We start from the raw sequence: 13847 nt of genomic DNA on the forward strand, positions 1-13847 counted from the left end.
CCAAAAGTGGCATCCCCCTCTAGATGACTTCTCAATCCACACTGTCACCAACTGGAGTCACTGCTTAGAAACTAGTATGTAGTGTCAATTGACCACAACCCATTTTTTGGGACCTCACATCCAGTATGTGAGTAAGCCTGCAGTTTGATTTACAAACACCCCACATGCTGATGAAGCACAAGTACATTTTCTCTATAAAAGAGGTGTTCTAAGGGGACTAAACTGGATCAATATCAGGTTTCTACATACTGATAATAAAGCTGGAATAAACGTGTCTGACAGGATTGTTTCATCTCCTTCCGGGTCCTGGCCTGTTCAGAGCGGTTCTGCTCTGTTCTCTTCTGCCTTTAGGCCCAGGGGCTGTGCAGCTGGAACAAGACTCAGTGAGAGTGGCAGATTAGGAAGGAGACAGGATTTGGAGGCTTTAAAAAATATATCCCATGTTAATGGAAACTGGAGTTTCCACTATTGTGAATCACATGACTTTGTCCTGTTCATAACACTTAGCATGGAATAACCTAATAAAATGTCATGTTATTTTCCTGCGTCTGCCTGCAGAAACTGATCCACATTTTCCACTGTCTAGTCTATGGACATACCCCTGCCTTTGGCCAGCACACTAAGGAGTTTGCTGACAAGGTAGAAACCTCAAGATGTGACAAGCCAGCACCTCATTAAATAGCAATTTTAACAAGCAGGCTTTAAAAACAATTGACAGTTCCGTCATGGGTCCAAATTTGGTTATGACAGAGTTAATGTAAAAAAAAATTTTTTAAAAAGGTGCAAGGGGCCAGTCTTTTAACAGAAGCTTGCTCACTAGTAAAATGGGACCTGGCTAGAGTCGAGACATTCAGAAAACCGGTTGTGGTTGGAACTCTGAAAGCATCCACTCCACACATGATTAGAGCTCTGGAGTGCTCACGTTAACATGAACACAGAGGCATTTTCTTCAATGCCACTGCATTCTGTTTCAAACGGGCAATTTTCCTGGCAGCGCCACGGAAACCTGAGGTCACCATATTGACTCACAGTATAAACATGCTCACGCCTAGGGACAAAGAGGGAGTAATGGAGACCTTTAAAAGCGGCCAACACCCCCCCCCCAGTCATTGAGTAACACCTACGCGAACCACCTGACAAAATGTCCAACGATGAAATTAGCTTGCAGACCAAATTCAATATTGGACAAAAATAACATTCAGTGCCTTTAATCATTTAATTATAAGGCATGATAAATCACAACATAGCTGAACCAAAATGTGATTATAATAGCTACCCTTGGTTGAAGTGGTTGTCTCACCACAAAGGGACAGACTTGCTGTGACTGGCCTACCATGGTTTATGTGAAAACACTGCCACAAAGTGGCGGAAATGAGAACTGCAACAAGCTCCATAACAAAATACAGGCGCAACACATTGTACACAGAATGTTCGTTCACTTTCCCCTTATAAATGGGCTCACAATGCCACTCACTGAATCTGACATAAGAGGGACATAAAGACAGAAAATAACTGGCAGGTAAATCCAAATAAATTTATTGGTAATTTCATTCCACTGTACAAAGCAAGCATGAGATCTTGCAGTTACTGACTTCACGGGGCAGGGAAACAAATAAGGTTGGAGAATTTTCATTTCTGTTATACCAACACGACATCTAGAACAAAGAAGAAAATATGATTAGGGTAAGTACACAGGCTTTAAATAAATATTTTCACAAGTAATCTAGAAATAACATTGAGTGTGCTAACGACCCTTTTTGAAAGCTACCTCTGGATGGACACTTGCCAAGATAATCAGTGATCAAGTCGTTGTGATCCCCTGCTGGGTGGATCAATGCATAATGTCAATCATTTGTTGCTAGCCAATATCAAAGCTTGCCAGCAAGAGCTGCCCTCCCGATTGGCTGTTGCGCTAGTTGCCGACCTTTAAGTCACTGTCTCCCCTCAGGTCTCCTCCTTTTATTAAAAATGACTGGTCACTGGGAGCTTGGTGGTGGATTATCTCGGCAAGTGTGAACAGCAGGTAATACTTTAGAAATACGCATCGGTGATAGCGGCAAGAAGTAAATGATCATGGGTGGAATGCATTTTAAAAGGTACTCCAACAAGGTCTAGGACACGAGACTCATATACTCTTCACTTTTCCACCACAAAGATACATATCTGCAGCACTTACCACAGAGACCAGTCCCATGGCCTACTCCAGGGCTTTGACGATGGCCTCGTTGGCGTCTATGTTGATCTGGACCTCAGCCCTGGCAGCCTCGTCAGACGCTGATGCCATCTCAGACTGGGCCTTCTCCAGGTTGGCCTTGGCAGCCTAAGAGAGGCATCAGATACACGTCAATACAATAACAGTTTCTGCATATGTGTACTATGATGCAATGTGTTAGATATCATGCACACTAAATATGCTAGCACAGTACAAACAGTCTTTATATTTCTCACATTTGACTGAATAACCAATTGAGGCAAATCATGTTTTAGACAGGGGTCAGAGCTAGGCAGCCAGACCGGTGTAAGTATTGTCAGGGGAGACACTTCAGCGATGCTCCAGCTACAGAAACCTATACAGTTATGGCTCACTGGGGCAAAAACATAAGGGGGGCATAGCCTATTGAGCGTTATGATTCTTCCAGGCAGACACGAACTCATTCCAATATACCAGTTTATGTTAAAAGTAGGTCAGGGAGCATATCTGGGAAGAGAGACTAGCATAGCAAATTCACGTTGCCTCTTTCCTGTGAAAAGCCCATTTGTCACAGTAGTGTTTACAGCATAGAAATGCCAAACATTAGTTAAAGGTCTCCCAGCGGGGACTTGACACATCTGTTATAACTCAACAGTGACTGACCTTTCCTGCCTTATTAACAGCAGGGCATCCTGTGCATTTTTATCTCACAGGGGGGAGAATCATCTATTTCTATGGAGTCAAGTTGACAGTGTGTGCCCTCCTTGGGCGGGGTCAAAGAGAGAGAACGAGCACCTCTATGATGAACGTGTGTAATTGGCTGATGTGGATGTGAATGAACAACATGGCATTGGGGACATTTCATACACACTGACATGTTTTGACTGACATTTGGGCCAATGCTGTGCAATACACTAATGTTGAGGAAGGGATTTGGACATTTCATGGAAGGTTTACTTCATAGCTTTACAAAGGTCTGACTGAGGAGAGCTGTACACATCGTCTTTATAAAGGGCACTGGGATTGGCAAAGGGCTCCTGTTGGGTTTCAATCAATCAATGACTGACTGACTGGCTCTGCATGGGCTGAATGAGCCTGCCAATCACACCTCTCTCGCCTGGCTTTCCCAATCACGCGACTCTTCCTGTAAGCCTAATCTAGAGAATGGCTTAAAACGAATGTCGAGGATGGGCAGTTCTTAAAAATTGGGTAGGCATCCAGTTAAGGCTAGGCGAACATTTTATTTCTGATGGACAGCCATTAATGAGCACAAACCGGAGTACTTTTTCCACAATTGAAGCATTAGAAAACAGAGGTCATCCCTATGCCAGTCTTACAGACCAGCTCTAACACACCTGGTAAAACGAATCACGCTCCAACTAGCTACTACGATTAGCCTAGTTGATAACACACCCTGACTTTAGTTGATGGCACAAGCCTGCTCACCCTGTGGTTCTCAAGGACCAGAGTTCCCCACCCGTTACCATAGAAATACTACATCGGTCTATAGGAGTTGGTGATACTTACAGCCACATCCAGCTGGTCCAAGGGGAAGGCCTCCTCAGCCAGCAGCTGCACTGAGGAGTCTGCGTTCACTGTGATTGACCCGCTGCTCACTGCAAAACATATACAGCATCTGTGAATATACATACATACATACCAACCTGTTCCACCCAGCAGTAGGACTACACTATTGAAGTTAATTAAATACACTGACTGCACCAGCAAGCGTCTCTTAAAGTTCAGTGTAGCCATTTTGTTTTAGTTGATTTCAAAAATCAGGGAAGTAGCCTACAATTTGAGTGTTACACTAAAAAGTGAGATCTCTCAGTCTAGGACACAGTCATCATTATCCCCACAAATCGAGACAGGGCTGACCCCTGCTGGATAGTCCATATTAGTGGACAGATATTAATATGGAACTGACCCTTGCAATCTATTAACCTGTTATGGCTGCAACCCTTTGTTCTCAATTTCCACCTGAAGACAAACCCAAATCTAACTGCCTGTAGCTCAGCCCCAGAGGCAAGGATATGCATATTCTTGGTATCATTTGAATGGAAACATTCTGAAGTTTGTGGAAATGTTAATTGAATGTAGGAGAATATAACACAGTAGATCTGGTGGAAGAAAAAAGAAAGAAAGAGCATACGTTTTCTGTTTTTTATTGTTGTAGTATCATATTTCACATGTACTTGAATAGCCACACAGTCAGATAGGATGCTGGAGATAATTTTGATGGATAACACAAGAGGGCAACTGTAGGTGTGCAAAGTTTGAGACTGATAACTTCAGGAATGGGTGAGCTACATGCCATTTAGCTAGGACACAGTCATCATTATCCCCACAAATCGAGACAGGGCTGACCCCTGCTGGATAGTCCAGATTAGTGGCCAGATATTGATATGGAACTGACCCTTGCAATCTATTAATAGGAATTTCAACAATGAAAGCATGTGCAAGTATTGTCCCCATTTGATACATTTTACATTAAGTTAATTCACTTTGAAACAATTGCTTTTAGTAACCAGAGTTTAGTATCATCCAAATTACATATAGGCCCACTACTGGTATTTCCACATTTCCTGATACAATATGGCGGTCAGGGTAAATATCTAGCCATAGTGAATCAAATACAGTTCTTGAAGGTGACACCACTGAAGTCCCTTTTCACATAAATATCAGGGGTCAGACACTGTCCTACCAATTCATAAAGGATGATTAAAAAGTGGTATTTTCACAATGTTGCTACACCTATCCAACTCCAACAATTTTAGATGTAGCCTAGGCAAGGACCGAGAGGTTAGGGGAAAGGCTTAGGGGTTGGGCAATTCTGAACCAGGATCCCCTCTCACATCAGGTACGACAGAGGTCATGAGACCCACCCAATATTCCATCTACATGATCAAGCCACATCTTACCAAAGAATTTAGCTGCGGAGCCATCATCGTTGAACACTGTGACCACACCAGGCCTGAGGACCTGCAGCGTGGGGACGTGGGCAGGGAGGATACCAAAAGCCCCAGTCAGTGTGGGCACATCAACCTGTTTCACACTGGCCTCCTTGAAGTACACCTGGGAGGAGAAGGAGAAACATAAGCAGACATTACTGTACTTGACTGTTATCACCTTTCAGATGAGAATTGAAGTGGGATGTTTCAATATAATCTGTGGAAATATACAGAATCTGTGCATGCAGTACTAGATTGTTGTTTCTAATGAAGTATATGCATGTTTACTGAGGTGTTATGTTACTCCACTTTGAGGCCCTGGTGCATTGCAGATAGTTATGATGTTAATATGCCATTACTGCCTGACAGAGGTTAAATAGCAAGTGCATACTTCTCTCTTCAACTCATCTTTAGAGTTGACTGTTGAGTTATGTAGTTAGCTAGGTACGACATTATGTATCCAACGAAACTAGCAAATAGCGTACTGTCAGACGCAAAGTGTACGGTTCAATTATACATAGCTGGCAGAATAGCTATACGTGTGGCTAAAAAGATGCAGTCCGCACAAGCCTGAATACTTAGCCAACGAGTTATTAAATCAGAAAGTAGCGTTATTACTAACTATTGAATAGTATTCCCTTTCTATTCTCAAGGTGACAGAATAACAGAAACTGCAAGGCCCTGTGACCAAACATTTTTGGTGGCTAACGTTAGCTAGCTAAAGTAGTTAACAATTGAAAGCTAGCAAGTGGCAACACTGACAGTAGGACTGTCAAAGTGGCAAGCTTTGTAGGTTTGGTTGGAAAACCCATGCTCGACCGTCCCTTTTTACAATTATGTGCACCAGACTGGTGACAAGTTCACGCCAACTAAGACTGGTGACAGGTTCAAGCTAACTTAACCACGCCTAAGCATATACATACATTTTGGTAATATTTACATGAATAACTAGCAAAGTGCATAGGGTTTTCATAATGCATATTAAAATGAGAAGGAGCTAGCGATCTAGACAACTTACTACGTTAGTAGGCCCAAAAGCCTTGCCAACCCCGGATTCGCTTACCTGCGTTGGAGACGCAAATGTGAAGGACATCTGGGAAGAGCCTGAGGGTGCATCGGCGTAACATCTTGCTTGCCTCAATACAGGAATAGAGCGACGGAGAAACCTTGCTGCCATCATTTTTGTGGAATAAATCTAATTCAGGTTCAACCCGAAACGAAAGAATCCCCTAGCCCTTGTGTGAAGTCAGTCAAACAGTGTGCGCCTGATAGGACAAGGACGTTGGTAACCTACCCACAATTCCTTATGAGTGCTCAAAGCATGAAGGGAAATGTAGTTATTTTCCAGAAGCGACGCATTCAATCCAAAAATTCAGTGTTTCATCTGAAATCAGTGTGTCGTTCAGTGTGATCTTTAAAATGAAATAAATCATATTTTGTGTATATTCTGCTATTATAAATAACCTGAATAAGTATATGCTTATTTATGGTCGTGTGAAACATCTCATACTTTACTGCCAGAGTGTGGCGCTGTTAGAATGTAAAAAATGATCAGCTGTTGTTTAGTGCTATCCTCACCCGAACCCTATTCTCACCCTAACCTATCTCAGATAGGGGGAGTGAGGCCTAAGAGGGTTGAGTAAATCAGCAACAAATGTCAACTTCAGTGGGGTGAGGTCCCAAGGATTCCGCTTAGACTTGTCATCCTTGATCGAACATCAGGTGTTGGCTGACCCATCAAGGTGGTTGATGCTGATTTATAAAACTCTCTTAGGCCTCACTCCCCCCATCTAAGATATTTACTGCAGCAGTCGTCCTTCACATACAACACCTGTTCTGCCAGTCACATTCTGTTAAAGGTCCCCAAAGCACACACATCCTTGTGTCGCTCGTCTTTCAGTTCGCTGCAGCTAGCGTCTGGAGCGAGCTGCAACAAGCACTCAAACTGGACAGCTTTACCTCATTCTCTTCATTCAACTACTCAACCATGGACACTTACTGACAGTTGTGGCTTTTTGCGTGATGTATTGTTGTCTTTACCTCCTTGCCCTTTGTGATGTTGTCTGTACCCTGTTTTGTGCTGCTACCATGTTGTGTTGTCATGTGTCGCTGCCATGTTACGTTGTTGTCTTAGGTCTCTCTTTATGTAGTATTATGTTGTCTCTTGTCGTGATGTGTGTTTTGTCCTATATATTTAATTTGTTTTATTTTTAATCACAGGCCTCGCTTCTGCAGGAGTTAGTTTGTGATAGCCTACTGATCTGTCTTAGCTTGTGATAGCCTACTGATCTGTCTTACCAGATGTTAGTAAATAATATAGAGCTGCAAGTAGGCCTACCCACCATGGGTGCTCAAATGCCCTACATTAAAGTAGTCTACTACATAAGAATGTTCAGAACATAACCTTATCATCCAGAAGACCTATTCACTTTTCATCTTGTGGATCGGTATATACCTCTTCAATTAATTAATGAACCGATTCTTCTTTCCAAACATACTATGAATTTAGGTTTACCTATTTTCATTATGTTCCACGAGAAGCCTATTCATAATAACATCACCCCCAAATACTTGAATTGAAGGGGGAGATGCTGATTATCTTCAGCACGCGCCTCCACCTGCTCGTCAATCACTTACGTCACGTGGTGCGTCTCTGACTGGTGGTGGGTGTGTCTTAAGCATAGGGTTTCATTCATAAATAGTTTTAGCTGTTAAAGCAACATTACAGTGTTCTGCGAAGGTTTGGCGCTATTGGCTTCTGCCTACTGTACGTCTCAATACATGGACCACCTGAATTGTAATTAGGTGAGTGGCATTTCAGTTTCTTTTGCACATGCATGTTTGTGAGGAACATCAACCCGTAGCTTTTCGGTTGCACATTGAATACCAGCCTAAGTCTGCAGATATTGCAGATAGTCCGTATGGAAACAGTTTGCAGTGTAAGGAAAGCTTTTCTATAATTATGTATTTGTGTAAATGGAAGGAAATCAATGTAATTGGAATAGTCGCTTCTAGAGCAGGCGCTCCTTAACACCCTTAACGAAATGGAAGAGCCTGTGGAACATGAGGCACGCACCGATACGCGTTCTTCTAGAATAGGCTATTATTTGGAGCGAGCGCTACACCTTTCTGTTGATCACAGCAAATTCATCCCAACGTCTTGGACTGTACAAATGAAATTGCATGAGATGGATCCATACAGAGACAACCCATTAAGAAGTGATGTGCTTTTTATAGCAACAAAGGAAAACATTTTGAATTCAAAGTATTTTCGAAGGTTTATTGCAATGTTTATGAGGAATGCAGCGGATTCAAAGAGCAAGAAAAGGCTGTAATTTTGTTTTCCTACTGACTTACAGTAGCAGTCAACTGAACAGTCAACTTGTAAAATCAGACATGATTCATCATTATACATGTAACAGCATTCAGACGTGGTGAACTGTACATGGTAGGTGGCTTATTTGCATGCATGGGTTTTACAGTAAGCTACTTAAATTACAGTAAACATTCATGGGGTTTGCTTCACACTTTGAGAGTTACTGTAGTCTAATGCATCTTAAAGAGGGGAAATTCGTAGGAATCCTACAGTACCATGGAAATACAACATACATTGACTGAGGCTTTCTTATTATAATCTTTAGTGTATTGCCTATAAAAGCCAGCTTGAGTGATGTTACAGTTCAGGTTTTCCTTGCTTGTGAGACTGTCTTGTGGGTTTCATCAGGGGCGTCATACCCATAGGGGGCACAGGGATGTGTGCCCCCCCTCAGATTTGTCCTGTTACATATAACGATACAAATTACTTTACATCTTACCCAATTTGTAAGTCGCTCTGGATAAGAGCGTCTGCTAAATGACTTAAATGTAAATATAATAATACTTGACAACTAGCAAGTTTATGAAGTTGCTTTTAGCTAGCCCAGATATGTTCCCAACCTCATAACTAATTAACAAGAAGACATTGCTGGCTATCAATCAAATTATAGTAGATGTCTTACTAAATAAAGGAAATACTAAAAGTGTCTTACATTTTAGTAGACACTTATCTAGCGCATTTAGGGTTAAGTGTGTTGCTCAAGGGCACAGTGACACATTTCTACCCTAGTTGGCTCAGGGATTTGAACCAGCAACCTTTCAGTTACTGTCCCAACACTCTTGACTTCTCAGCTACCTGCTGCCCAGGTAGCCAGATCAGCTTCAATGCACCTTGGCATTGGTTCTACAAGTGTCTGAAATGCTATTGGAGGGATGAAACACTATTCTACTGTGAGATTTAAAAAACATTTTTTTTTATGGTTGTGGTGAAAAAATGCTGTCTCAAGGGCGGATCCAGAAGCTTTTTGAGCCCCTTACATTTTTGGGGTGCATGACGCCCCTGGGTTTCATAACCACATCTTTACAATGATTAAATAATTTAAACCATTTATCTAGAAAGTACTCATTACAACACATGATGCGCTGTGTCTAGAACTACAGTAAGTGTGGAGGTGCAAATGGCACAACCCTAATACACCACCTCCTCCCCTCCTACATTAACTGTTGAGTCTGTTTTACAAGTTCAAGCATCTAGGTACCCACCAATCTCTCGTAGCGTAACAACGGTCAAGCTGACTCCCAACAACCATGTCTTTGGACTGGGGCGCTGACATAGGTGTAAACTCCTCCAAAATTAAATCTAGAATTGGCTTCCTATTTCGCAACATTGCCGCCTTCACTCACGCCGCCAAACATGTCCTCGTAAAACGGACTATCCTACCGATCCTCGACTTCGGCGACGTCATTTACAAAATAGCTTCCAGTACTCTACTCAGACTGCATCCAATTTGTCACCAAAGCCCCTAATACCACTGCGATCTGTATGCTCTAGTCGGCTGGCCCTCGCGACATATTAGTCGCCAGACCCACTGGCTCCAGGTCATCTAAGTCTATGCTAGGTAAATCTCCGCCTTATCTCAGCTCACTCATCACGATAACAACACCCACCCATAGCATGCGCTCCAGCAGGTATATTTCACTGGTCATCACCAAAGCCAACATCTCCTTTGGCCGCCTTTCCTTCCAGTTCTCTCCTGCCAATGACTGGAACGAATTGCAAAAATCGCTGAAGCTGGAGACCTACTTCCCTCACTAACTTTAAACATCAGCTAACCGATCGCTGCAGCTGTACATAGCCCATCTGTAAATATCCCACCCAATCTACCTACCCCATCCCCATATTGTTTTTATTTACTTTTCTGCTTTTGCACACCAGTATTTCTACTTGCACATCACCATCTGCTCATCTATCACTCCAGTGTTAATTTGCCAAATTGTAATTACTTCACTACTATGGCCTATTTATTGCCTTACCTCCTTATGCCATTTGCACACACTGTATATAGACTTTCTATTGTGTTATTGACTGTTCAGTATTGTTTATTCCATGTGTAACGCTGTTTGTCGTACTGCTTTGCTTTTTCTTGGCCAGGTCGCAGTTCTAAATGATAACTTGTTCTTAACTAGCTTACCTGGTTAAATAAAGATGAAATAAAAATCTGTGTTAGTCTTATCACACGCTTGTGTGACTTAGTGTCCTAAGAACGTGACTGTGAGCCCCTAGGTGATGACTGCTGGGTAAGGGTGTCACCCAGTAACAGTTCTGGACCACTCCCAAATGGTGTTTCTGTCGGCGTTGCTTTACTCAATAGTAACTGATCTGTGTGCCTTTTCCAGATGACTAGCAGGAACCCACTTTGGTACTTTGAGGTAGTTCTTACCTAAGAGCGTTTCTCCCGGATTCAAAGCCCTGACCTTTGCGCTTAGTTCATGACTTTTGAATTGACTCTCCTGTTGCTGTCACACTGTATCCTTTATATTCAGAGGTTTGAGTAAGTTTGTGCATAGCTCTCCATATGTAGTGATGCAGATGAAGCTTTGGTGGTTGCATGTGGGGTGATCCTTTAGGATAGGTGATCCTTTAGGATAGCAGTCTACGTTAGTAGATATGGGGGGGGATACGGTACAGACCTGATGTGCTGTACACCATTCACCTGTAGAAATGTGGCAATTTCTTGGGACACTAGCTCTGGTCCGTTTTGTCGCTAATGAGTTGGCGTGGGGTTCTCAACCGACTAAACACTTCTTCTACAAGCTTCTTGCTGGTCTTCTCAGCAGTAGTAGACCTCATGATGGCAAACTCTGGCCATTTTGCTATGAGCATCCATGAGAAACATTTTGTCTTTGAATGGACCTGCAAAATTCACTTATGTGATGCCATGCCTCCTCCGGCCAATCCCATGGATGAAGAGATGCAAGTTGAGGTCAGAAGGTTCACAAAGTACATGAGGAACATGTTTTTGCTTTCTCCTCAATGCTTCCATCCAATCCAGGCCACCAGAAGTAGCTTTGTGCAATTTCCTTCATGCAAACCGTTTAGCTGTTGCAACACTGGTTTCCTCACCGACGGCAGAATGATGACTCCTCTCCCACAGCAGACAACCAGACTGTACTGACAGCTCAGTTCTCCTGGTAAGGGTTCAGTTCTGGAGCATTACATGTGGCTTTACTTTTGATGTCCATCCCTTCAGATAACACCGGGTGATTTCTGGTGTTTCTCTGCACTTGTGTTGAAGTGACTGGTGCGTTTTCCACTTGTCTGAGGTAGATGTGACTCCGGTTTGACCACATGTAGTGGTAACCTGAAGAGTCAGTCTGTGTTGTAATGCAGTTCTGCCTTACGGTACTTGATGTCGTGTGTGTGTGCTGACAAGAACAAAGCACACATTCTGCAAGCGGAATGCAAAGGAGTGTAGCTGAACTTCCTCCCTTACAGATACTGGTGAAATCCACTCCAAAAATGATGCCTAGAGATTCCCGTTCCAGCTGTGTATTTTCTGCTTTCTTTAATGTCCTTGATGTGAACGCAGTCGGCTTCTTTTTATCTGAAGGCATGATATGGGACGACTGCTCCCACAACCTAGGGACTAGCATCTCAAGCTAGTTGGATGGGCAATGACTTGTCGCCGTGTGTCAGTAATTCTGTTTTCAGGAGTATTTCCTTGCTTTTTGACGAATGCTTCCTCACATTGTTTTGTCCTGACAAAGCAACTGATGCAGTGACTTCTGTTTTGTTTCCAAGCTCAGGATAAAGTATCTGAGGAGCTGGGGCATCCACGATAGCCTTGACCTTGGATGGAGCCTTGTGAAGTCCAGTCACACCTGATGTGACTGAGGTATTGAACCGATTGGAAGAACGCACATTTTGTTCTTACGAACTCGTAGGCCTTCAATCTCTTTAAGGAAGATTCCAAGTTCTGGAGATGGTTCTCATCCTTTCCAGTAATGAGGATGTCTTCCAGGTGGCATTGTACTCCCGGCAATCCACTCAAGATATGGTCACCCTCTGGAACAGCACTGGCGCACTTGTGATTCCAAATGGTAGACGACAATACCTGAAGAGCCCCGTGTGTCTTGATGGTCAGCAGCTCCTTTTGACTTTTCATCCATGTGCATCTGTAAGTAGGTTTGGCAGAGGTCTATTTCGAACTTTTGACCCCCAGCTAAAACTGTGAAAAGGTCATCTATGTGTAATGGATACTGCTTCGCTCACTACACTGGGTTAACTGACTTTGAAGTCTCCACATATCCTGATTCCTACATCCTCCTTTAGTACTGGTACAATGAGGGTAGCCCATTCACTCATGCTGACCGGCTTCAGTATTTTGTTCTTGACTAAAGTGTCCAAGTCCGTCTCAACTTTTGGTCTGATAGCATAAGGTACAGGTCATGTTTTCAGAAACTTTGGTTTGCCGTCTGGCTTAATGCTGAGCTTCACTGTAATGTATTTCATGATACACAGTCCTCCATTAAATACCTCTTCATGTTTCTTTAAGATGGTGGATAGGCCTGTGTCTCCATCGGTCATTGTACGCACTGATTGCCAGTCCAGTGTGATCTAACTGCAAACAACCCAGTAGTGATGGGTAGTCTCCTTCCATGACGTAGAGTGGCAGCGCTTCTAACTGAACTGAGGCCTCAGAGGCCGCTCACAGCAACGGTTTCACCTGTGTAAGTCCTTAACACAATGTGTGCTGGCTGAAGTGGAAGGTGTTTCAATGTCTTTTTGTAGACTGACACAGGAGCAGCTGTATCTCGTGTCAGACAATCTCCATACGCACTAGCAAGCACCTCGCAAGAGACAGCCATGCCCCCCCCCCCTCCCCAGCAACAGTAAGTATTTTCAGTGTGACTTCCTCATTGGATTCCTTCTGTGTTCTCTTGCTCTTATGTTTCTTTTGTTAGAATGTCTCTTGTTTTCAGTCTGATGCTTTCTCTGATCTCTTTTTGTTTCTGCAGGCTTGTTTGATGTGGCCCTTACCAGAGGCTAGTGAAAGGCATACACTGACCCACACCCACATGTTTTTGTAGAGGTGCTGACTAACAGAATATTATATAAGAGAAATTTTCTCACCAATTATGCTGCCAGACATTTAATGGGCATAGAAACCAGTGTTTTGGTGCCTTCACGTGAGAAGGCACTGTGTGCCAAAACATTGGTTGCTATACCCATTAAATGTTTGGCAGCATAATTAGTGTGTGACTTTCATTCTTAATCTTTTACCTTTTTTACCACTGGCTCAGCAATCCATATACTTAAACGAGCACATAGATGCCTGATGTCCTGCTTTGCCACAGAGGAAGCATGTGCCTTGATTTCCCTTTTCTGC

At 43.0% G+C, this 13847-nt stretch overlaps 2 protein-coding genes across 4 annotated transcripts in view; one reads left to right on the forward strand and one right to left on the reverse strand.

The window, feature by feature from the left end:
* Window positions 1-1520: 1520 nt before the first annotated feature.
* Window positions 1521-6439, reverse strand: atp5f1d (ATP synthase F1 subunit delta). The gene is made up of 5 exons (XM_064935092.1): window positions 6206-6439; window positions 5113-5266; window positions 3719-3807; window positions 2177-2320; window positions 1521-1655 (listed from the first exon to the last, which is right to left on the reverse strand). Exons 1-4 carry the CDS (start codon window positions 6320-6322, stop codon window positions 2198-2200), a joined length of 483 nt encoding a protein of 160 aa, XP_064791164.1. The 5' UTR covers window positions 6323-6439; the 3' UTR covers window positions 1521-1655; window positions 2177-2197.
* Window positions 6440-7856: 1417 nt separating this feature from the next.
* LOC135512752 (voltage-dependent calcium channel beta subunit-associated regulatory protein-like) overlaps window positions 7857-13847 on the forward strand; it is a 57298-nt gene continuing 51307 nt past the window's right edge. For all 3 annotated transcript variants that reach the window (XM_064935094.1, XM_064935093.1, XM_064935096.1), the window contains exon 1: window positions 7857-7947. The gene's annotated coding sequence lies outside the window, so the exon portion shown is untranslated. The remainder of the gene's footprint in view (window positions 7948-13847) is intronic.

This window comes from Oncorhynchus masou, chromosome 24 (genome assembly GCF_036934945.1).
Source record: "Oncorhynchus masou masou isolate Uvic2021 chromosome 24, UVic_Omas_1.1, whole genome shotgun sequence".
Taxonomy (NCBI): Eukaryota; Metazoa; Chordata; class Actinopteri; order Salmoniformes; family Salmonidae; genus Oncorhynchus; species Oncorhynchus masou.

Bases quoted from the DNA above. Each gene is read 5' to 3' on its own strand.
- atp5f1d (XM_064935092.1), bottom strand. From the start codon at position 6,322: ATGATGGCAGCAAGGTTTCTCCGTCGCTCTATTCCTGTATTGAGGCAA. The intron at 5,267-6,205 runs GTAAGCGAATCC...TTCTCCTCCCAG, and splicing joins CATTTGCGTCTCCAACGCAG to GTGTACTTCAAGGAGGCCAG. The intron at 3,808-5,112 runs GTAAGATGTGGC...TATGTTTTGCAG, and splicing joins CTCCGCAGCTAAATTCTTTG to TGAGCAGCGGGTCAATCACA.